Consider the following 25,731-nt stretch of genomic DNA (forward strand, 5'->3'; position numbering starts at 1 on the left):
TATAATGATAATATGGATTTAATAAGTAAGCCATCAAATGCAATGAGATGTTTAATCTATCTTTCATCTTTGTATCCATGATCTCCAAAATAGGCTCGTAGTTTTTGGGATTATTTTTTAGGGCTGTTATGGTATCTTTTTTTTTCTTGTAGAAGCTCACCATATAAAAAGCCCATTGATGGCTTTTGTCTGCATCAACAAGACGAAGAACTTGAACCAAACGTGCAAAAATTGTCAAGCATAAGATCACACCATTCCAAAAGCCAGTACTCGTCACAGTTGAGTGACTTGCATTCGCTTTGGCCGACTTAGACCATTTTCATTCATCCCACTCAGTGCTAGAAAATATTGCCTTCAATTGCACCTTTTTCTCAACTAAACTTTGTAAAGTAAGGAATGAAGAAGCAAATCTAGTGACTCCTGGTCTCACTATGTCTCTCTTTTTTGTATAGGACCTCATCATGGCTAGAGTCTTGTGATGAGCATAAATGAAGATGGTTAAATCTTTGGCTTGATCAAGGATTTTCTTGAACCGAGGTAGTTTTGCAATACCCTCGAGTATAAGGTTAATTGTATGCGTAGCACATGATGTCCAAAATATCGTTGCCCTTTTTTGCCGCATCAAATTTGCTGCTCCTATATTGTTAGAAGCATTGTCTGTTACTATTTGAACGATTTTCTCCAGCTCAACTTTCTCAATGCATTGATCAACATACTCAAGAATCACTTCACTTGTGTGTGGAATATTTGAAAAATCCTTAGAAGAATGGAAAACAGTACCTGCCCTTGAATTAATACACAAGTTCATGATGCTTCTTCTCTTTCTATCACTCCAGCCACCAGTCATGATTGAACATCCACTATTTTTCCATTCATCTTCATTAATCTTCAATTTAGTTTTAGTTCTATCAACTGCTTTTTTCAATAGTGGCTCCCTAAATTCATATTTACTAGGAGGTTTAAACATTCGTCCAAATTGACCAAGTGCTTTTACAAAAAGCTTAAAGCTATTCAGGTCAATTGCATTAAAAGATATGCCAGCTTCATAAACCCAATTAGCCAAATACTCCTTCACGCGATTTGATATCTCTTTCCAAATGGCATCATGGATGTTCTGTTCTCTCATTATCTTTACTACTTTTAGAGAAGCTTCAGAATCAATGGTTGTAGTAAAACTGTCCAAGGGCCAAGATAACGGGGTGATTTAGTGGCCCCTAATGACTCCCTCAATTTATCTTTTTCAACAGAATAATACTTTAACTTGAACCCCTTCACATTCACACTGGACATCATCAACTCTTCTTCTCACATTTTCTTGCTTCTCTTCTTGTTCTTTCCTATATTAATAGTATTTCTACACTTGTCTTTATCTTCAGCAAACGACTTAGGACATGCAGAAACATTTCCTTGAATGTGCGCAATATGTTCTTTTATTCTAAATACACCTCCTGACATTTATTTCCCACATAACTTGCATTGGACTTTGTCAAAGTTAGTTGGATCATACAAGATGCCATACTCCCAACCAATATTATCTGACTTTCGTTTAAGCACTAGCTCAACTTCGGATGAGAGTTGAGCTTGGGAGGGAGTACTAGCTGAGGCTGAAGCACTTGAAGATTTCATTAAAAATGTACCTAAAGTAACATTGAACAAAGGAAACCTAATTTACCTAAATATAATTTGTAAAATTTTCATTTTCTAATGAGATTCAAAACAAGATAGATTAACAAGAAAGTACCTAACTTAGAGTTAATAAAATCATTCCTTACTGATCCTCTTTGACGGATTAAAAGCAAACATTTTCTCAAAAAAATCAATGGCTAAAGGAATGGAATGTGGATATAGAGAAGAGAATGGTGTACCTTTAGAATAAGGTAAATTATTGATGTACTTCTTTGCCCTAGCAGTGTCGATCAACCGAAGATCATCTTCCTTTGGGCTTTCAAGTTGATAAAGGATCGTCTTCCTTCGGGCTGCCGATTTGATAATCTTTTTCGATTAAGAAAATATTAAGGAAGATTGAAGACATGAGGTAAACTAAAAAAGTGATGAGTTAGACAACTCACTGGAAGTTTAGGTTTTAGATGATGATGATGGTAGTGGGTAGAAGTTTAGGTTCTAGATGATGATGATGGTAATGGGTAGAGTGGGTAATGTCAAGGTACTAGTGGGTAGAGTCTAGGTAGAGATTGTAGGTTATTTAAATTAAAAACTAAATAAAAAATAAAAAAAATTGGTTGGGCGTCCGAATTGACCGCCTAGGCACCCATGTGCGCCGAAAAGGCGGCCGAGCGATTTTTTCAAATGAATAGAGGCTTTTCGGTGCGCTAGGCTAGCGCCGAGCGATTAGACGGCGCCTAAGCCTAAGCCGAAATTTAGAACACTACAAATTAGAGGTTTCAGTTTTATCCATCTTTATCTAAAAGTGTAATACATTATTGTCTCAACTCTAAATAACCATCTCCCTTAGGTGTTTAGAGTTGCGTCAATTGCAGATATTATCATATTTGTTTCTTTGATATCTATCTAATGTTGATAACAATTCTAAATCACAATCACCTTTAGGTGTTAGAACTGTCATTCATTGACATCTTTCTTTTGTTTGACATATATCCGATATTGATCACAATTCTGAATCGCCATCTCCTTTACGTGTTAGAATTGTGTCATTCATAGATATATTTATTTTCTTTGACATCTATCTGATGTTGATCACAATTCTTAATCACCATCCCTTTTATGTGTTAGAATTGTGTCATTCCTAAACATCTTTATTTTCTTTGACAACTATATAATGTTGTCACAATTATGAATCACCGTCACTTTTAGGTGTTAGAATTTGTGTCATTCATAGACATCTTTCTTTTCTTTTACGTCTATGTGATATTGATAACAATTCAAATTACCATCACATTTAGTTGTTTGAATTTGTGTCATTCATAGACATCTTTCTTTTCTTTGACATCCATCTGATGTTGATCACAATTCTGAATCATCATCACCTTTAGGTTTTAGAATTGTGTCATTCATAATCATCTTTCTTTTCTTTGACGTCTATCTGATGTTGATTACAATTCTGAATCACCATCACCTTTATGTGTTAAAATTGTGTCATTCATAGACAATCCTTTTTTTTCCTTTTTATGATTTCTAAAAATACAAAAATACTTCAATTCAACCATTCTATTTTCTTAGAAGTTGCGTAGTTTGAAGACAATCGCATTATAATTCATTTTTTGTATTTTATTTTTGAAAATACCCGAAATGTTGACGTAGGGGTCTTGTTGTTTTTTTGGGGAAAGTTACTTATTCCGAAGACAATCGACTTATACTTAAATTATTTTATTTTAGAAAATGCCCTAGTATTGACATAGGGGTCTTGTGTTTTTTTTTTTCATTTTCTTTTAATTGGGAGTTGGAATGAAACCTTAACCCTTTCTCTTTTTTAAACAAATCATCACAATCATTTGGATTCAAAATATTGTCATAATTAAGCTTTGATCACAGTTTTTTGGATTGACTAAAATAGAAACCATTTTCTTTTGTTTTTTTTCCTTCATAAAAGCCATCGATCATTATCTCTGACTCATGTATAAACGATTGTTTTGACTTTTTAATCTCTAGAAAGAGCTTGGTCGATCATCAACCACTTTGATATTTCGTCTTAGGCCTCCACCTTGGGTCACTTTCATCAAAGTTCATCTCATCTCCGTTTTATTTCAGATTGAAAAGAATGTTTTATAATTCTTGGCTTTTTTTTTTTGGGAAAACGACTTAGCGTCATTTCATTAAAAATTCCCAAAAACGGGAAAAAAAACCACGAGTTTAAGAGATCATTCTAGACAGGCCTAGAATGATTTTGAAGTCGTAACATTCTGAATAAAAGCTAAAAACGTAAATGAATTATCTGTTTACAATGCTTTCAATTCTAGTGAGTTTAAAAAACGGTAAATTCCAGTTCCTGCAGATATTCCAGTTCTGCTCCGTGCTTGGAATTCCTCTCCACGTTCCCGCGAGGGCGCTGCAATCCGATACAATATCTTTCCATAACTCGTCAATGCTCCTGCGGGTTCTGTCATATACCCTTGCATTCCGTTCTTGCCAAATGTTATACACCACTGCTCCAAAGCCGCACTTGAACACGCTTGTTGCAAATCTATTTCCCTTGGATTTGAGTAGTGCTGCTTCTTTGATTTCATTCCATTCGCTCGGGAAACTGATCAACTCCAGGCTTTTATAAAATCTGTCCCAAAGCTCCGAAGCAATACAACAGCTCCCGAATAGGTGATCTATGGTTTCTTCATTTCCTATGCATAGAAGACAGCTCGCGTCCGGGATGCTCATATACTTACTGATACGATCACGTGTGTTCAGTCTTTCCCAGAAGGCGAGCCATAGGATGAACTGGTGTCGAGGGATAATCTTCGTTGACCATACAAGAGGAGCCCATTCTACTTTCTGCGCTTTTTCCCGGATTACCTCCCATATTTTCTTCAATACCAGCTTCCCATTGTCCTCAGCTTTCCATTCATGAATATCCGGTCTGTCGTGTAGTTGTATGTTACTTATATGATCAAGTATCCTCTTTCCTTCTGGAATTCTTCTCAAGAGTAAGTTCCAATTCCCGTATTTGATGTCTCTGATTTTCTCTTTTGCCCAGTCCCTTCTGATACGAGTATTTTGAAACTGCTCCTTGTCGATGATGGTCTGGTTTTCAAACCAAGGGTCGTGCCAGAATAGAGTGCCTTTCCCGTCCCCTAGTCGGATGTCATAAAGATCTGCAATATCGTTTCTTAGTTTAAGAATCTTTTTTAGAGACCAGCTCATACCTTCGTGAATTTTGCAGGTCCAGATGCAGGTTTCGTGTTTCATAAATCTCGTATGCACCCATTTGATCCATAGTGACTCCTGATTGCGCTCCAAAGCCCACAGATGCTTGAAGGTTAGAGCCTTGTTCCACTCGATACAGTTCTTCAAGTCGATGCCTCCCTCGTCCTTCGGTTTGTAGAGAGCGGTCCATTTGACTTTCTTTCCTCCTCTTCCACTATTACCCCAGATAAAGTTTCTCATCAGTGTGTCGAGTTCCTTCATTACCTTTTTCGGAATGACCATTTGCTGCGCCCAATAGCCAACTATGCCCATAACCACGGTTTTGATAAGTTCGATCCTCCCTGCATAAGAAAGTTTTTTCGCTGCCCAGCCAGATATCGTGTTTTTTACCTTTTCAATCAGCGGCTTGCAGTGTGAGATCTCGATCTGCTTTGCAGTTAACGGAATTCCTAAGTACCTTATGGGAAATCTGCCTTCCTTGATGCCCATGATGTTGAAGATGTCCTGTTTTGTTTCGTCCTTCACGCCTCCATAAAATGCCACACTTTTGCTTTCATTAATAGTTAAACCTGTTACCTCAGAAAAGAACGTTAGTGCAGCCCTAATAGTTTTAATGGAATCAACGTCCGCATGCGCTAGAATGAACAAATCATCAGCAAAGCATAAATGTGTTACCTCCTCTAACTCACAGAATGGGTGAAAGATGTATGGACGATTCTTTCGGAACATCGCGAAGATGCTCTCAAAGATCGCCATGATAGCTACGAAAAGGTAAGAAGAGAGGGGGTCCCCTTGCCTTACCCCGTTTTCACCCTTGAAATAGCCTCTGTGGACTCCATTGACGCTAACAACAAAGTAGGATGATGAAACGCATTGCATAATCCAATCGATAAAAATCATAGGAAAAGCAGAAATAACCAGAAAGTCTCGAATGGCTTCCCATCTAACAGAGTCAAAAGCTTTCTTGATATCTATTTTGAAAGCCACTCTCGGGGATATTTTCTTTTTCCCATAGCCTTTTAATAGGCTCTGCATGAGAAGAATATTATGAGAGATTGTCCTACCGGGGATGAATGCAGATTGATTAAGATTTATTATTTTTCCTATAACATTTTTAAAACGTTTAGAAATGATTTTGAAAATTATTTTATAAATCACATTGCAGCAGGAAATTGGTCTGAAATCTTGTACTTTCTTAGGTACCGCAGTTTTGGGGATCAAGGTTAGGACCGTTGTATTCCATTGCTTTAACATCTTCCTGTTTTTGAAAAACTCCAGAACCCCATCAGTAACATCTTTACCCACAACCGACCAATTATCTTTGAAGAACTGTGCATTAAACCCATCAGGACCCGGACTTTTATTCCCATCAATACTAAATAGAGCTTCTTTAACCTCAACCTTCGTGACCACCCTTATCAACTCGCGACTATCTTCTGCAGAGATTTTCCTATCAATAATTTGATACAAGGTATTCAGGTGACTTTGATGCTGCTTTCTTGTACCCATAAGCTGCTTATAGAAATCAATAGCCAGATCTTGGACACCCTTTTGACCCTGAACATATTCACCATCATCATTCTTCAGCCTGTATACATTGTTTCTCATGTTTCTAGCCTTGCATTTTCTGTAGAAGAAAGCTGTGTTTTTGTCACCCAACGAAAGCCAGCTCTGTCTAACAAAATTCTCTTCAAGCAGACTCAGCTTCCTGAAGTTTTCAAGCGCATATCTTTCTGTTTCATTGAGTTGTTCATCACTATCATCCCTTAATAACTTTTTCTGAACCTCTTCCAGTTCTTCTCTAGTAGCCAGAACTCTATTGGAGATATTGCTGAACTTCTTCTTGTCAAATTTTTGGAGATGATTCTTCAGGAGCTTAAGCTTCTCAGAAACCCTGTACATGTTGGAACCTCTGACATCTGTTAACCATACACTTTCGAGGATACCCTTGAATTTATCGTTATCCATCCAAAAATTGAAAAATTTAAAGGGCCTTTTGAACCTTTCTTCCTTTTCCCAGAAAAATTTAATTGGGCAGTGATCAGATATACCCGGATTCAAAACATTAAGTTGACTTCTCGGAAATTGGTTAATCCAGTTCTCATTTACCAGACATCTGTCAATTCTACTTTTTCTAATTTGTTCATTCCCTCTCGTAGAAGACCAAGTGAAGAAGTTCCCAGAATTGGTAGGCTCGATACAACCTATATCTCTGATGAAGTCATTAAATTCAATCATATCCCGAGTAATTTCAGATTCTGGACTACGATCAGATTTGTTTCTAGTTACGTTGTAATCACCAAGGACAGCCCAAGATTTATTAATACCGATCCAGTTTCTAAGACAATTCCAGAGGAGTCTTCTTTCCGTGCTTGAGTTGCTACCATAGATAATAGCAAGATTAAACACAATTCTTGTGATTCTGTCTTTGACCTCCACCAGGATTGCTTGATCATTCGAAAAAAGAGTCATCACCTCAACAACTTTGTTATCCCAACTAACCCAGATTCTGCCCGTTTTGTCATTTGAGTTATGAATGATTTCCCAGCTACTATTAATACACAGTTTGCTAGTCTTCTCAACGTTCCGACTTTTGACTTTTGTCTCAAGAATACCCATAATAGTGATCTTCTGATTCTCAATGATCCTCCTGATTTCTTTACATTTTAGAGGGTCATTGAGTCCCCTTATGTTCCATGTCACTATATTCATGAATGAATATAAGTGTTGGGTTCCTGACTTTCCAGACTGTCCTGGACCTCTTCATCAGAGAAATCATAAGCATCACTTGCCTCACTATCCTTAATGGCTACAGTTTGATTACATGGAATACTATTGCCATTGAGTGAGGGTTGCCTCATGTAGATCTCATCTTCTCCCGTGATAGATTTAGTAGCTTCTGGATCCAGGATCTTTCTGCTTTGTCTTCGATTTTCATCTTGTTCTGCTTTAGTAGATCTTTTCCGACTTTGAACCTCTTCACTACTAGATTCATGTTTGTTATCGGTTTTTATTCGCCCTTCTTCAGAATTAAGGCTCACTGCCTTATTCAAGACCAAATTGTTTTCTTCTGCACTTGATCTTTTGATTTCACAAAACCCAAGATTTCCCAGTCCATTTTCAAGAGCTTCTTTATTACTTATTCCAAGATTCTCCTGTTCATCATCTCGAAAGGTGGCTCTGAGCCCAAGGGTCAGGTCATTTCGAATTTTGATGACATTGTTTTTTAGGTTCCTGCTTGCATTCCTAGAACTGTGAAGAGTAGACTTACGACCTATTGGAGTGCCTTCAGATCCAATTTTGCTTGTTTCATATGGACCAAGTATTCCCCGTCCCATAGATCTTTGAATTTCAGAAACTTTGGAACTAGGACATGTAGTTACATCAAGACCAGTTCTTTGATCAGTATTGGGATCGGTGGAGTTAGGACCAAAAATAGTATCATCCACAATAATAGGACTTGTGCCAGTATTAGGACCAATATAGCTGGGATCGGCAATGGTTGCACATTTTTCATCAGGACCTGTAGTAGCAAGTCCGGTAGCTTGAGTAGTTTCATGATCAATAAGTCCAAGACCAGACTTAATATGGTCAATATGGCTAGGAACAGTAGCTTTATGAGAAGCTCTAGGACCGGTGTGTCTATGTCCAGCTTTATCAGGACCGATACCCTGACCAGGACTGACATTTTGAATAGGACCTATTCTTGAGAAAACAGAATCCCTATGACCGGTGCCCTGAACATGACCAATATGATCAACGTTAGTAGGGCCAGCTTGTACCCTTACCCACTTCATTCTTTTTCCTATCTTCTTCCTTACCCTTATCTGTTCTTGCTTTTGGTTGCCCATCTTATCATCCTTAGTGCGTTCATTGCTGTTAAGTTCAGACCTGTTCACATTTCTCTCAACCTGAGCCTGGTTAGAGTCATTGATATCGCTTACTTGAGTGTTGTTATTGGCCTTCGATTTTAGATTATTATTGACTGGACATTTATTCGTAGCGTGTGTGAAAGTGCTACACCATATATATCGATTTGGTTTCCATTCGTATTGTACTCCAATGTCAAATAAATTTCCCAGTCTATCTTTAAGTTCAAGCTTGATTGGAAGAGAGCTACTTGGATGGATTTCGACACTAACTCTGGCCACAGATGCACGCTCATAACCTTCCATTGCTGGGTCAAACATAAGTGGTTTGCCTATAATGCTTGAAATATAGGTCAGGCCCATCGGGTTGCACATGTGTGGTGGAACATTCTTGAGATTTACCCAGATTTGTTCAAGTTCAGGCGGTCTATGATTAGTATTAAGTTCCTCGCTCCACTTGTACAACTTGAATCTTTTTCCCCTGATAAAAGTATATTCGCTCTCTATGATCGACTTTATTTCGCTTCCATTCCTGAAGGATAGAAAGTAGAATCCGTGATCATTGATTGTGATCCTCTCTAGACTAGAGGATTCCCACTGACCCATCAACGTTCTTTTAACCTCAGCAAATGGTGCTTTCATGTTGCCCATAAAATGACCAACTATGACAAACTCCCATGCCTTGACACATTTTTCTTCAATTTCGGGTGGGAGCTCAAATCGGTGAGGATGATCAAGTGTAATTACCTTTGGGAATAAGGTGTCTATTTGGAATTTTCCCTTTTCTGGATCGCTCATGGCATTTCCATTCCACACCTTTCCTTCTTGCCAAGTTTTATTTGGTTTGCTCATGATAGTGTACACCTTTGTTTTATTACATTTCGAAATTTCTTTCATGGCGTCAACCATCCACTTGATCACTTCATCATATTGGTCTTTGTTGAAGAGATTCCAATTCTTTAGATAGTGAGTTTTGAACTGAGCATTCAACTGATCATTTCTTTCTTGGGGCATCGTAATCTATTGTTTATTAATTTGGAAAAATAGCTTCTTCATCTGGTTTCTCAGTCCTGCCAAATTTGCTATTTCGTTTTTCCTCATTGACCACGTTGGACCAGCAGTAAGATCCTTGTTATGAGCCTGAGTATTTTCTTTGCCAGGAATTGCAGCAGTAGGAGGAGCTGAGGAGGTGACTGTTTCAGGGATGCTATCTTTCCTGACTTGTTTGTTCTTTTCGGCCCATCTAACCCTTATATTTCCCACAAAACCGTTGCCTTCAATTGTTCCAATCTTCTTTAGAATATCCCCTTTAGTGCTCTTCTCTTGTGTATCAGTTTTCCTCTTTTGAATACTATCAATTGGCATTTCAGGATCCAGATTAATGAGTGGAGAAAACGCACCCAAGTTCAATATCTCAGGGTTAGCCTCGGGTGTCACAGTTTCCTTGGGATTTACTTCAGCATTCTTCTTAGAACTTGAGTTATTTGCCTTCATGTTTTTCCTTTCTTTGATTTTCGATTCATTCTTACCCTTCTTAGCTGTTTTAGAATTATTCGATCTAGTTTCTTGATCGATATTTTCAATTTCAGCACTTGTTTTGGAAGAATTATGCCTATTTGCTTTTGGTTTGATCTTTGTTGCCGATATCTTCTTCATGGATTTATGATATTCGAGGTCGCATATTATTGTTTCATCATAGTTAGTGCTATCGTCTGATTCCAAATCAACATCTATGCTTTGGTTCTTTTGATTCGACCGGTGGCTCATAGCTTTGTTAGTAGATTTATTATCTTGGCGATTAGGACCGGTAGAAGGTGGATATGTGATGTCAGGACCGGCATTTAAAGAGATATGACCGGCATTAGAAGAGTTAGGACTGACATTAGAAGATCTAGGACTGGCATTAGAAGAGCTAGGACCAGCATTTGAAGAGCTATGACCGACGTTTGAAGAGCTAGGACCGGCATTTGAAGAGATATGACCAATGCCATGAGTAGTTTTAGTGTATCCAGGACCGGCGTGTTCAGGATCAATGACTTGAATATTCATGTTATCCACCCTTGTTAGACCCAACTTTTTTGCAACCAAATTATCTTTTTCAGACCCAGCCAAGCGAAAACCGTTGGCTAACCCATTAGACCCGGCCAAGCGAAAACCGTTGGCTAACCCCTCATCAGACCCGGCCAAGCGAAAACCGTTGGCTAATTCTTCTAGTTTCATACATTCTTCACCTCTTATACCCTGACTTAAATTCTGACCCAACTTATTTGTAGCTTCCATGAGATCCATACCCAGACCCAGATTGTCATTCATGATGTCATCAATCAACGAATCAATATAATTTCCAGTCAAGCTTTCACCATTGGCTATACCAATCAAGTTCAGTTCATCATCCTTTATATCTGTATTATTAGGCTTTTCTAATTTAGCTGAATTTATTTCCATTAATAGCTCTAACTCATATCCAATTTTTTCAGTGTTTCCAGATTTTGTTAGACTATGTCCTTTAATAGTTTCAGCTAGATGTGCAGGCTGTTTAGAAGATCCTGCAATTTTAGCTTCAGTTTCAGAATCCTGGGCGCATTTAGTGTCTTCTGTCCAACCTTTTTCAAGCCTAGTACATAGTCTGGATATCTGACTTTCCATTTGATCCTTAGCAGGACAGGTAGACTTAGCATTCTGATCATTAATGGAACCCGAGACTTTTAGATTTGCAAGATTTCTCATTGTAGAACAAGACTCTGAAATTATATCCTTCTTTGGACCTAATGGACTCTGAGCAGCTGATATCTCCAACCCTGTAGAGGCAATTTCAAAATGATCTATTTTACCCAGTTTAGCATCCTCTTTAGTAGGACCGGTAAAATTTGTTTTCTGATCTTTCTCTGCACCTGAATTACCCAAACTGTCATGTTTTCCTGCTTCTGAAACTGACCCCGACCTTGTAATATTCTTTGAACCTATTAATTCTCGATCAACAGTCTTATTCATACTTACCTCAATAGGAACACCAGTACCAACTTCAGTAGGATCATTCAAAACAAACATAAATCTCAGCATAATGTTTTCACCCGATTCAGAAACAGACCCCAATTTTGAGCTTTCAATAGGACCCAATAAACCTGTACAATTTATGTCATTTTCCTGCATTATCTTAGAGCCTTTTTGACAGATTATCTCCAATATTGGGACTGAATTTTCAGCACAAGCGACCCGATTGTTATCAATTTTAACAAGACAAGATTTCAAATCCAATTTCCCAACAGAATGACCGGTCAGGTCTAGGGTACCAACCAGCGACTCTAACGGTCCATTCTGTGCAGCAAGTCCAGTAACAACAGAATTTTCTGGAATTAAAGTCCTATCATTTCTATATGCAGTACTGTCTTTTCCTATCAATTTAATCCTATCATTTCTATTATGAACATGCATATTGTTACAGTATGAATCCCCAATAGAACTATTCTCATGTAATTCATCAGCATGTGGAAAAGAACTCATACCCGATGATGTATTTGGCATAGAATCAATAGGCGCATCTTCTCCGTTGTTTAGGACTTCATCCATGATTTCTGGCTTCTGCTTCCTGGGATTGTTAAGAGATCTGCGAGTTCGTGTATCAGACCTAGCCTTGCTGCTTGTCGACGGCCCCTTCAGCACCTTCTTAGGATCATCAGGGCGGACTTGAAGGACGCCCCTTGCCCGAGTAACTACACTGGACGGGCGCGTACCAGTCATTGGAAAGATCAAGCGCAAACTGCCTAATCTTCAAAGGAGCCACAGAGGTTGGAATTCTGCAGCAAAGGGTGGGCGCAAACAGCACGATTGGAAACCAATCGCACCGGAACAGGGACTTGAAAATAATTGCTCAAACAAGAAAGGGTTTAAGCAATTTTGGAACGGTCTATAGCTACGAAAGCTTCCTCCAGACCGAACACTTGATTCAAACGGCGATAAAGAAATTCAATGGAGACCTACCCGCGCCTCGCGGTGTGGTTTGATGTCCCGACCGAGGTCCGAACTAGCCTGTAAACGAAAAGTGAGAAGAGGAGGGTGACCGACGCCGATTTGACGTCAAGTCTCTGCAGAAGGGGGTTTGACGAAATGTTCCGGTAAACGGTAAGAGAAGATGACCGCGACCGTTCCTTGCACAACAGAACACGTTCCAAAGGGCGCACGACAACCGATCGAAGGTGCTGGAGGATGGCGGCTGACTTCCAATATAGAAGCGCCGTCGCGGCAAGAATCCGTGTCGTTTGTGTTGTTTGTGCCGATCGTGCCGATCGTGCCGAATGTGCCGATCGTGCCGATTGTGCCGATCGTGCCGAAAACGACCTAAATATCCGATCTAGAAACTATAATCGTGATTTCTCCCGATTCCTCCGTTCAAATTGAAATTCCTTCGGTCAGATTGTAGGGGGGAAAGAGACGCACCTACTGGAGAAATTTGAGATCATTCCGACGTCAAAAGCTCCGGCGGCGTTGATGTGCCGGTCGTGCCCGATGTGAGAAAAAAATCTCCAGAGAAATGAAGAATACTTTATTGGAATCAAGGTGTATCTAATAGAATCGGTACACTCAAGTTCTTGCTTTTTGCAATCTAGACAAAGTGTATGTGAATAACGAGTGGAGATTTCAATATCTCAACCACTATAATTCATTTTATTTTTGGCACCCGAGGTATATCTATTATAATCGGTACACTTACATTTTTGTAAAAAACGTTAAATGGTGATTTCAATACTTCAACCAACATGAGAATATTTTTTCTAAGTATCACAAGTATATCTAATAGAATCAGTACAATTACGTTCCTGCAAAATGACAAATAATAATTTCAATATCTCAATCACAATGGGTACATATACTCTTTGATATTCTTAGCCACTGAGTTTAGACATCTGTTCTAGGTAGAGATGGGAGAGAAGACATCTTTTTTAAACTTATGACTTCAATTTTGTTTCAACATTTTCTTTCTGTTCGCAAATTTCTTTCGAGAGTTAACTCTTCTTAACATTCAGAGAAACACGAGACTAAGTTCAATATAATATCTTTCATTCAATTTTTGTGTGAAATAAACGGTTTCCTTTCAAGGCAGTCCTCCAAACGGTAGTACTTTACTCTTACTATTTTCTTGAAATTCGCATGTTCATCGTCATCGTTTTAGATAGGTCAAAGTCTAGATTCTTCTCATGATTTCAAAGGAATGAATTATTTTAGAATGGGATTGATCCTATGAACAGACAACCTACATATCTCCTAAGAAGAGAGAATTAAGTAACACATAGTTCCTTGCTCATGTATTTACAAAACAAGTTTTTTTTAGGATATATTAGAATGAGTGAAAAATATTGGTATAGTATTCCAAAGAATTATGAAAGTGGAAAGGAGATTCCTGTTTTTTTTCCATGAATTTTCTAGGAATATGAATTATCGTTTTTAAATTGTCTCATGATTTTTTTAATAATAAGGGTGAGCAATAAATGTTTTCTCTCGAATTTTCTCGAGTATTAAAATATTTGTTTTAAACAAATCTCAAGAGACTTTAAGAATTAATAAAATAAAGGCAGAAAAAGATTTGTTAGGCGTCATGGATTCAGTCTAACTATGGATTGTCAATCTTTGGAAATTGAATTCTCATTTTAACTTGCAATGCGAGATGTAGACACCAAAGAAAGGTGAAGAGAATCAGATTGGTAACACATTGCCCAAACTTATGTCAACGATGCAAGTATGTGATCCACCAAATGATTATTTGGTGGGGTTAATAGAAACCATGTTTAATTTAAGCGGTTTTTATTTCAAGTTTTGGTATCCTCTCATTAGTTTTTTTATTCTTTTAAGTTTGAGTGGTATAAAGTGTTAAACTGAAAAGAGAAAGATTATAATTAATTTTTAGATATGGTTACATAAATTATGTCTATTATATATACATTATAATTGATATATGAGGAAACTAAATAATATAATATTGATATTATCACAATTTATAATATTGTAATAATATCTTACAAATATATTATATTATACTCTAAAATCCCCACTCAAACTCACGATGCAACAATAATAAGCATTGAGAGTTTGACAGTCAGAAAATGAAAGCGCGCACAATAAAAAGTTACGCATCATTCTTAATCTTCTTCTGCCCAATCAATTGACCATCCACCAAAAAATAGCTTTTCTTCGATTCAGACTAATCAAAATTAACATCTAAACCAAAACCAATCTAACCAAGTTTCACAAACTTCTCCAAAAAACCAAACTTAAATCAACAACCAAATCAAACCAAATCAAAACCAATTAAACCAAACTTTAAAAACTTAGAGAAAACCCAATCCAAATTCAATTCCTAATTCTCAACAACAACTAAAACCAATCAAACTAAGTTTTACAAACATAGGGAAACACCAATTCAAATTCAACTCCATATACTCAACAAAACAACCAAAACCAATCAAACAAAGACCAATCAAACCAAGCTTCAAAAACTCACTTTTTATTTCCTCTCCTTCAAGACTAATAATAAAACCAACATTCTTCTAAACCAACTAATTCAACCAAATCATCCTTCGATCCATCCAAGTTACCCTCCTCACTTAAGAACAAAACAACCAAACTCATTTGACCAAGCTACCAAAATCCCTAATCCAACTAGACGAAAACAAATTCATTCAAATAAAATTCAAAACCCTCGATAAGCTGCTTAAGACCACCGACAACAAATAATATTAATAATAAATTATTAAAGCCCTCCATCAATGGATAAGGTAACCATTGATGGAGGCAGCAGAAGACTATCACTTGATTGACTCAAGAACAATAACAAGGTTCTGATACCATGTTAAAATAAAGAGAGAAAAATTGTTTTGAATTGTTATGTATGTTTACATAGATTATGTATATTATATAGACATTATAATTGACATATAAGGAAACTAAATAATATAATATTGATATTATCACAATTTATAATATTATGATAATATTTTACAAATATATTATATTATATTCTAACATAAAGTATCATATCTCTAACTAGCAACTTGTTTCAAGTCAAGCATTGCATCCATAGTAGAGTCGACAATTTCTATACGACCTAAAAATAGGTCACTTACACACTTCAACATTTTTCTTCTACTTGGTTTCGTTTATGTTTATGAGTCGCCACCCAATTTGATTCCTTGAGAAATTAGGAAAGAATTTTAGTTTGGGCTTTTTAGCGTTTTGTCTTTTAAGCATTTTAGGCTTTTGACTTTTTATCTTCTCTCTTTGGTTTCCAGAGATTATTCTTTGGTCCGGTGTTTAGTTACGTGCGGGAAAGGACCTCGGCGCTTCAGCCTGTACACCCGTCCGAATGGACGATCTCTACTCCGAAGTTGTTAGTTTAAAAAATGACTACTCTTTACACCTCTTTGTTTAAAGAAACCTATATCAAGTATGAAACAAAATTGTCACACAGTCTAGCTCAGAAGGACCATGCCTAATTTCAGTCATAAATCATGATTCTAAATTTCTCAGTACATGACTATGAAGTAAACTAGAAAATTGTGTATGAGCATAACTGTTAATGAGGTGATGGAAAATGACTAAAACTTCAAATTGTTTAAAAAAAAGTTAATATATCAAAGTATCATAAATAATTTAAGGATCTATGAAATTTTCTCATAATTTTTATTCACTTGTAGCAAGAGTTATGGACATAACAAATATGTAAATGATAGAAAATATTCAAATGACTCCAATCCTAGAAAATTATTTAAATTCATTTCATATTTTCTCAGATTTTCTAAAATCATCTAATGCATTTTATCATTAAAACTGAGTTAGAGAAATTAAGATCCAAGTAAACAGACCCTAATCACTAATTAAAACCTCTAACCCGATGTTGTGAGCAATGAATGCATCATGATAGAAAATTAGACGGACTACTCAAATATTGGTCGCAGATCGGATTAGTGATTAAAATTTGAGGAACAACAAACAAATTTGAATCCACATTGAACGATCATCTGAATCAAAACAAACAGAAATATGAGCCTCGTCAACAACACAAAACTCCACATAGATCAAATTTTCATTAACCATTCGGACTGCCACATATATTAAATCTTCTTTAGACAATAAATATATATATATATATATATAAATAAATTATATATCATATTAAACATCAATAACATATACGTTATACTACCCTATACTATTTATATCTAGTTACAATTTATATTTCTATATAACTTATACTTTATATAATTTGTACTACGTAACAAACACTATCATATATATTTAAATTAATCACTCTCAAACCGGTAAATTTAAGAAATTTGGAATAAAGCACCATATGTATATATAGATTATTGGTGGGTCAACATACGACCCGACACAAATATCCATTAATCTCATATATATATTTAAATTAACCACTCTCGATCGATAAATTAAAATAATTTGAAATTAAACATCAATATATATATTTATATATATTAGCCAACGATTTTAGTGAATTCTTGAATTGTTATTAGAAAACTGAATATACAATAATAAAAGAAAATGAAGAATTAAATCTCGAATTCGATCTAAAATGGTCTAGAGGAGAATTTTCATTTGCGAGATTCTAAAAATAAACTATTTTTAAAGAAAATTATATTGCATAATATTTGAGATTAATTAATTAATGTGGCATTTAAATGGACAAAAACATTCCATTAATCAACAGTATATCCACCCAATTCATTGTCAATTATGAAAGAAATAAAATCGAAGTCTTATTTGCATCACCTTTGTTCCTCGTGACCTAGAGAAAGCTTGCAGGTGACCGTCTTCTAAACTGATCATATACCCGGGCTAATTTTTTATTAAAAAAATTTATCTAGACTAGTTTTATAGTTTGTTGTCACCAATGTCTTTTAGCGACGGAAAATAACCAATAACGACAATAATTTACCGTCGTTATTGATAAAATACATACAACCAATTTAAGGCTACCCGGGCTACAGCCCGGGCCGGCTTGTACTTGGCTCCGCCCCTGATTTTATCAATGAATATATATTGCCAATCAAAGTTGACCAGCTCAATTATGACAATTATGACCGAATATAAAATGCAATCTGCCCGTTTATTCAATAATCAAAATTTAATGTTCATCCAAACGGAAGCCATTTGGATATATACTTGTTAATTAACTATGGCTGCCTGGAGTGATTGCCTTTTTTAGTTGAGGAGATATTGGGGGGAAGAGAATGGGAAAAAAATGATTTGACGTCATGTTATTAGCTGAAAAATAATAAATGCGTAAAATTTACAAACAATCAGATTGCGCCAATCTCATTCTCTAACCTAAATACTCTCCTAATATCTTTTTTTTTCTTTTTAATTATTCAAAGATATATTTAAAATATATCTTTTAAATAACACATTCTAAAGAATTGTGTTAAATTTTGTTATACAGGACAAATACGTATATATGTATCAATTGAATAAAAACTAGAAAATTTTATATTTAACATAAAAAATAAAAGAGTATCATAATTATTGTTATAAATAAATTATTTTTAATATCTACAAATTTGGTATATTTTGATAATTACACATCTTCCATATAATAAAAATTATAATTTGGATAGGAAGAATATAGAGTCTTGTTAAACTCGAACCCACATTTTCAAAAACTAATTTGTTTCATCAAAACTTGGTCCAAGAAGAACATTCTTTAAGCAATAAAATTTTACCACCCCAATTTATAAATTTAAATAATTATTTTTAAATAAATAAAATTCAAAATAATTAAAAATAAAGGACAAACCAAAATTAAAGAATTATTTGGAATAATTATTATTATATAATCATGGTTAATTAAAAATGAAAACTAAAATAAATTAAATTATTTGTGATAAATATTATATACATTTTATCCAAAATTAATTTTAAGAGTGCTCAAATAAATTAAAAAAATAATTTGAAATAAATATTTTATCCATTTAATCCCAAACTAATAATTTATAAAGGACCAAATATAAAATAAAATATAAAATAGGCAAAATAAATGTTATGTTTATTAAAATAATGTTGTATATTTTTTATAAGATAAAATAAAGTCAAATGAGTAATATGAAAAATCGATTTCAAACAAACACCAAGATTGAAAAAATATTGTGATCTAGTGCCGCCAAAACCAGAAAAAATAATTGCAACAAACCACTCAACCATCAGATGCCACATTCACTCGCATCCAACGGATGAAGACTCAATCGTAATGGAAGTTGATCGCTTTCGTGTCTCACGAGAATAATTAATGCCTGAAACACAAATAGGATCTGGGAATCTAACGAAACACGTACAGAATGTCTAACACCGCGCCTAGATGCGCGTCCGCGACCCCATATCGTCTTCTTTCTTGCAAAGAACACATAAGCCTACATTAGGCGTAACTTTTGATTTTTCAAAAGTGAAACTTTGGCGATACTTAATCAATCGAGGTGATTCAATGGCTGAAATGATCGATCACCCTAGCATGGTGATCATTTCACCTACGATTATAGAATCGATTATGATCTAAATGGATAAAGACGATCAAAACTAGATAAAAACCATTAATGACATTTATCCCGAATTTGATCCACTTGCATCCTCAACCGACCTTAGTAGCCTATAAATAATTATAGGACTCATTGGTCAAAATGACACAAATTATTAGAATCTCAAGCCTCCAATCAAGCTTCCATGTAATCCATCATAAAAAATGTAAGTTCTAAATATTTTTTTGAAATTTTCTGTAAAGCTTTAAAACTCAATTGTGGAACATTATAAAGCTTTATAAGAAATCTAAGAGTGTTTTCCAAATCGATGTAAGCTTCAATTCACAATGTTATTCAATTTATGAATTCAAATTAAGATTTCTACATTTCAGTTTGACCGATATTCAATATTACTCAATTACCTATTTTCTTGATTTGAAAATGATCCAAAGACCATTTCAAAGCTTTTTACCAAACCAATTGGAACGAATTAAGCCAAATCAAAATACCCAAATTGATTTTAAACTTTTTTAAAATTGGTTTTCTGTTCTTGTGATTGAGCTCAAGAACATCGATCTCAAAATACTTCTAACACGTTCTAAATGATGTTAAGAGTATTTTTGAACCAATATTAATCAGTTTGAAGTATATTTTATTTAAAAACTAAAGTTTTCAAAAAAATAAAAATTTCAATTCTTGAATTAGTTAATACTGATAACTAGGCTTGATATAATGGTTTGAAACATTTTTTAATGATCATAAGGAAGATATTGCTAAACTCCAAATGCTGAATTGAACCTTAAAATCCCAAATTCCATTTTTACCCAAGAACTGTCAAAGCCCCCTTCGACTTCTCCCAGTTAAATGATCCCTTTGATGATATCGAATGTGTTCTACATGATGAGATGAAGCTCCCCATGCCCTTAGATCAACGAATAGAGGATCCTAAAAAAATCCTAAAACCTGCACGGCAGTTTCTGAAGAAGCTTGAAGGTGACCGACGATTTTGCACGAGCTTGTTTTTCGACCGAGAAAACCAACCAAGTTTAGCGTTCGACCAAAATATTTAAGCATGGCCGAGTTTTCGAACGAGAAAACCATCCAGGCATGTCTTTTGATCGAGGAATTCTACGATCGACCGAGGAATCCCGCAAGGTGATCGAGAACCCAGACCCGTTGACTGGGCGCCCAAGCCCGTTTACTTTGGACCGAATCAAGCCCAAACCCTCGCATTTAAACCATTTCACGACCCATATACCTAGCCATGTGACTAAAGAGCTGAAGAAAGATCGTACGTTTTTAGGATTTATATCTCCAAAATCCGACCTACTTGAAACAATCTGTATAAAACGCAATAAAGAAGAATACAAGAAGACACAGATTTTTAATGGTTCACTCAAATTGAGCTACGTCCACTTCAAGCGCTACTAGATTTCACTATGAAGAAGAAAAATGAATACAGAGTTTTTTGCCTCATACTTTAGATCTCTAGAATTTTATATCTTTTTTTTGGAAAACGGTTTAACGCCATTTCATTAAAAGGCCCAAAAGTGGGAGGGGTCAATAATCAAAACTAGACGAACCCTTGTTTTGATTGTAAGATGTCAAACAAAAGACCCAAAAGTTTCTAAATGGTGGCAGTCAAATCACATTAGAAAACACATATTATAATGAACAAAGACTACAATCTAGCTATCCCAACCTATGTTGTCTCTATATTCGCCTTTTGACCATATTGCCTTCTTTCACGTCCCATTCTTCTTGCGTTCTTCATGATAGGAGATTGAATTGAAGCTGATGATCATTTTTGTCTGCTCTTATTGTTTAATCTTCCACTATATGAACTCGTACTAACATAATAAAACATATTCTTCTTCAGGATTTTAGGGCTTTTGTCACTACTTTTTCTCAATTTCAGTTTTACGTGTTTGAGGATCAACAACCTTGGTTTCCTCTGTGTTTTTCTTCTCTGTTGTATCTTTGATTTCATCTTCTACCTCTTCATCTTCATTGTCTTTAGGTTTATCTTCTTCAGTATCCCCTATTTCATCATTTTCGTTGATTTCTTCATTATTTGATTCTAACTTGCTTTCTTCCTCTACATCATTACTTTCTTCCTTCTCTGATTCTTCCTTGATTTCTTCTTCTGCATTTTTTTCTTGATGATTTTCTTTAACTTCCCCAATATGCTCTTTGATTCTTGATTCTTCCGTTTCATTTTTTTCTTTTCTTTTTCTTGGGCTTTTAGGATTTTTTGCTATTCCTCAACTGCTTTTTCACATTTAGTGCTAGCATGTTGAAAAGTATAACAGAAAATACACCTGTCTGGCCTCCATTCATATGAGATTTCCATGATTGTAGATTTTCCTTTCTTGTCAACTAGTGTTATGTTTTTTGTCAGCGTACTTCGAGGATGCAGTTCAATGCTTATTCTAGCATAGGTAAGTTGTTCTCCTCTTTCTGTAATTGGGTCCATGTATAATGGTTTTCCCAATAAACTTGCAAAGTGACTTAGAACTTCTGCATTGTACATGTGTGTTGGAATGTTCTAAAGCTTAAACCATATCTGGGCTGTTTCTTTTGGTTTGCTTAGCAGGTTTAATTTTTCAGACCATCTCTCCAGCTTCATATAATTTGATCCAATATAAGTATGCCCATATTTCAGATATGGTTTAAGCTTTAGAACTGCAAAAAATAGAGATCATGTATATTTGCAGAAATCTAATTCTATATCTTTTCTATAAACCCTTAATAATCACATATTTATAGGGTAAACATTCAGGTAATAAACCTAAATAACTCTTGGTCAGGCCCAATCCCAATCCCAAAACCAAATACAAACCCAATAAACTCTAATTAACAATGTAGAGTTTATTATAAGTGTAGGCTCCATAACTCAACAATCTCCCACTTGGAGACTAACTTCATCATCTCTTGATCGGTAGCGGCTTTCCATCTAGTGTCTTAACGAAGAAGACCAACTGAAGTTGTACACAACTTCAGTTTCTCATTTGTCGCAGCTTTCGTCAACATATCAACTGGATTCTCACTACCGGGAATCTTCTTAAGAGCTAATACTTCATCATCTAAAAATGACCAAATGAAATGATAACGAACCTATATATGTTTCGTCTTGCCATGATAAACAGGATTCTTTGCCAAATGAATGGCACTCTAACTCTCGCAACACACTTCCCTCGTAGTCTTGACCCAATTCTCGCAAAAAACATTGTAACCACATCATCTCCTTAGCAGCCTTTGTCACAACAACATACTTTGTCTCACAACTAGAAAGAGCAACAATCTTCTTCAATTTTGAAACCCAACTGATTGCAGTACCTCTTAGAGTATAAATGTACCATGTTGTGATCTTCATACTATTAACATCACCACCATTGTTAGCGTTAACATATTCTTCCAAACTCATATTAGACTTTCGAAAACACAAAGCGAGGCCCGTACTTCCTCTTAAGTATCGTAGTATCCACTTTACTATTTCCCAATGTTGTCTATCCTGGTTGCTAATGAACCTGCTAACAACTCTCACTACATGCGCAATGTCTGGTCTTGTGCAAACCATCACATACATAATACAACCAATGACAGAGGCATATAGAACAGTGGCCATGTAATTTTTCTCCTCCTCTATTAAAGGCGACTGATCTTTAGATAGTCTGAAGTGACTAGCTAAGGGGTAATAACTGGTTTTGCATCATACAAGTTAAACCTGATAAGAACTTTTTTCACATATTCTTATTGTGAAAAATTAAGAACTTCTTCATCCCTGAAAATTCTTATCCCAAGGATTTGTTTTGCAGCACCCAAATCTTTCATTGCAAACTTTTCAGACAACTCTTTATTGAGCTTGTTAATCTCATACAAGCTTGCTCCAACAATTAACATGTCATCAACGTAGAAGAGTAAAATAATGTACGATTTATCAAACCTCTTGATATAACAACAATGATCAGCTTAACACATTAGAAAATTGTTACTTTTCATGAAGCCATCAAACTTCTTGTACCATTGACTTGGAGCATGTTTCAAACCATACAGAGTTTTCTAAAGCTTACACACAAGCTCATCTTTTTCTTTGATTTCAAATCCTTCTGGTTGTCGCATGTAAATCTCATCATCTAAATCACCATGAAGAAAATAAGTTTTGACATCCATTTGTTGAAGATGAAGGTCTTCTTTCACAACCAAACTCAAAATAGTTCTGATTGTCATCAATTTAACTAATAGAGAGAAGATCTCATTGTAGTCAATACCTTCTTTCTTCTGAAATCCTTTCCCAACCAATCTTGCCTTGTACCTTATGGTTTTATCACGTTCTTCTTTAATCCTGAAGATCCATTTGTTGTGAAGTGCTTTCTTTCCCTTTGGTAGCTCAGTGAGGTCCCAAGTCTGATTCAACGTCAAAGAGTCCATCTCATCTTTTATCGCAGACTCCCACTTAACCGATTCATCAGATTGTATTGCTTCCTCATAACATTAAGTATTACCTATATTTGTCAATAATATATAGTTAAGAGATGGAGACCACCTCTCGACTAGTTTTCGATTCTTTGATGATCTTCTCAACTGTATAACTGATGTTTGCTGATTTGCCTCTAGGGCCACGTTTTCAACGATTTCATCTTCAACAACACACTGGTCTTCTTCGACAGTCGGTATATATTCATCTGAAAATTCTCTCAAATCGACCATACTAGTCTTTTTCAACTTGGAATCATCATCTCATGCCTTCCCAATATTATCTTTGTAAAGAACTTGTTCATTGAAGATAATATTTCTACTACGAATGATCTTTCAATTTTGATTATCCCAGAAATGATAACCAAACTCGATATCACCATAACCAATGAAAAACATTTATTAGACTTTAGATTAAGCTTGCTCCTATCACATTCATTAATATGAACATATGATAAACAACCAAACATTTTCAAATAAGAAAGGTTTACCTTTTTATTGTTCTAGACTTCTTCAGGTATTCTGAATTCAAGAGGAACATAGGGTCCTCTGTTTATCAAATACGCAACAGTATTGATAACTTCTGCCCAGAAGGTCTTAGGAAGCCCTGCATGCAATCTCATGCTTCTAGTACGTTCGTTCAATGTTCGATTCATTCGTTCAGCTACTTCATTCTCATGAGGCGTTCGAGGAACAGTCTTCACCATACTAATCCCATTCACAACACAATACTCTTTGAAATCTGAATTGATATATTCACCTCCGTTGTCGGATCTCAAGAACTTAACTTTCTAATTTGTTTCATTTTCAACTAAAGCCTTCCATTTCGTGAAAATAGCAAATACTTCAGACTTGTGCTTCAAAAAATATACCCATACCTTTCCTGTCAAATCATCTATAAGAGTTATAGAAGAAACAAGTGCAGATCCCCACACATCAGTGTGTACCAACTCTAGCCTTTTTTCTTAATCTCCTTCACAGTCTTTAAGAAACACACTCGTTTCTGTTTTCCAAGAATACAGTTTTTATATAACTAATGTTCAACAGACTTCAGTTTTAGAATCTGTCCATTCTTAAAAAGAACTTTCATCCCTTTTTCACTCATATGGCCCAACCTATAATGCCACAACTCACTGTTCTTCGAGTCATCAACTACAACAACAATTGTTTCTCTACAATTTGAATTCGTGTATAACATTCCTGTTTTGTGACCTCGAGCAACAACTATTTCTCTTTTACTCACCTTCCATGCACTATTTCCATAACTGAAATTGTGACCTTCTTCATCAAGTTGTGTAACAGAAATCAGATTGCACATTAAACTTGGAATGTGTCTCACCTTATTAATCTTCCAAACAGAACCATTTTCCATCTTCAATTTGATATGCCCCATGCCAACAATATCCAGTGGCTCACCATCTGCGAGATAAACTTTTCCACAGTTTCCAGCCACATAATTCTCCATTAATTCTTTGTGAGAAGTGGTGTGGAAAGACGCTCCCAAGTCCAAAACCCATGAATCTATCGGGCTATCAACAAATATAAGTAATGCATCAGTGACAGTTTCTGTAACAATGTTGGCTGCATCATTTTTATCATCACCGTTTCTCTTCAGTGCTTTGTAGTTCCTCTTCAAATGACCTTGTTTACCACAATTCCAACACTCAAATGTCCGCCCAGACTTGGACTGACTCCTCCTGCTCCTTGACATAAATCTGCTCTTACCTCGGTTGATATTTCTATCATTACCTCTTACCTGTTTTCCACATTCTAAGAAGAACCTTTAAACGTTTCACCAAAATCAATTTTACGAACCTTCTTAGCAAGAATACGATCTCTAACTTCAACAAATTTCAGTTTAGCATTTCCAACTGATTTATTAATTGCTACCCTCATAGGTTCCCAACTATTTGGTAGAGATACTAACAAAATCAGGGCATTAACTTCATCCCAAAAATCAATCTCAACAGATAGCAGTTGATTCACAATTGTAATGAATTCGTTCAAATGAGTAGTGACAGAAGTACCATCAACCATTC

General features: G+C 35.6%; 1 protein-coding gene across 1 annotated transcript; it reads right to left on the reverse strand.

Moving 5' to 3' along the window:
• Positions 1–319: 319 nt before the first annotated feature.
• Positions 320–1,126, reverse strand: LOC124939272. Its single transcript, XM_047479759.1, has one exon. It carries the CDS (start codon positions 1,124–1,126, stop codon positions 320–322), a length of 807 nt encoding a protein of 268 aa, XP_047335715.1.
• Positions 1,127–25,731: the final 24,605 nt, after the last annotated feature.

The sequence above is a fragment of the Impatiens glandulifera genome, chromosome 5 (genome assembly GCF_907164915.1).
Source record: "Impatiens glandulifera chromosome 5, dImpGla2.1, whole genome shotgun sequence".
Classification (NCBI taxonomy): Eukaryota; Viridiplantae; Streptophyta; class Magnoliopsida; order Ericales; family Balsaminaceae; genus Impatiens; species Impatiens glandulifera.

What these genes read in the sequence shown, in the direction of transcription:
- LOC124939272 (XM_047479759.1), bottom strand. Translation starts at nt 1,126, where the DNA reads ATGAGAGAACAGAACATCCATGATGCCATTTGGAAAGAGATATCAAAT.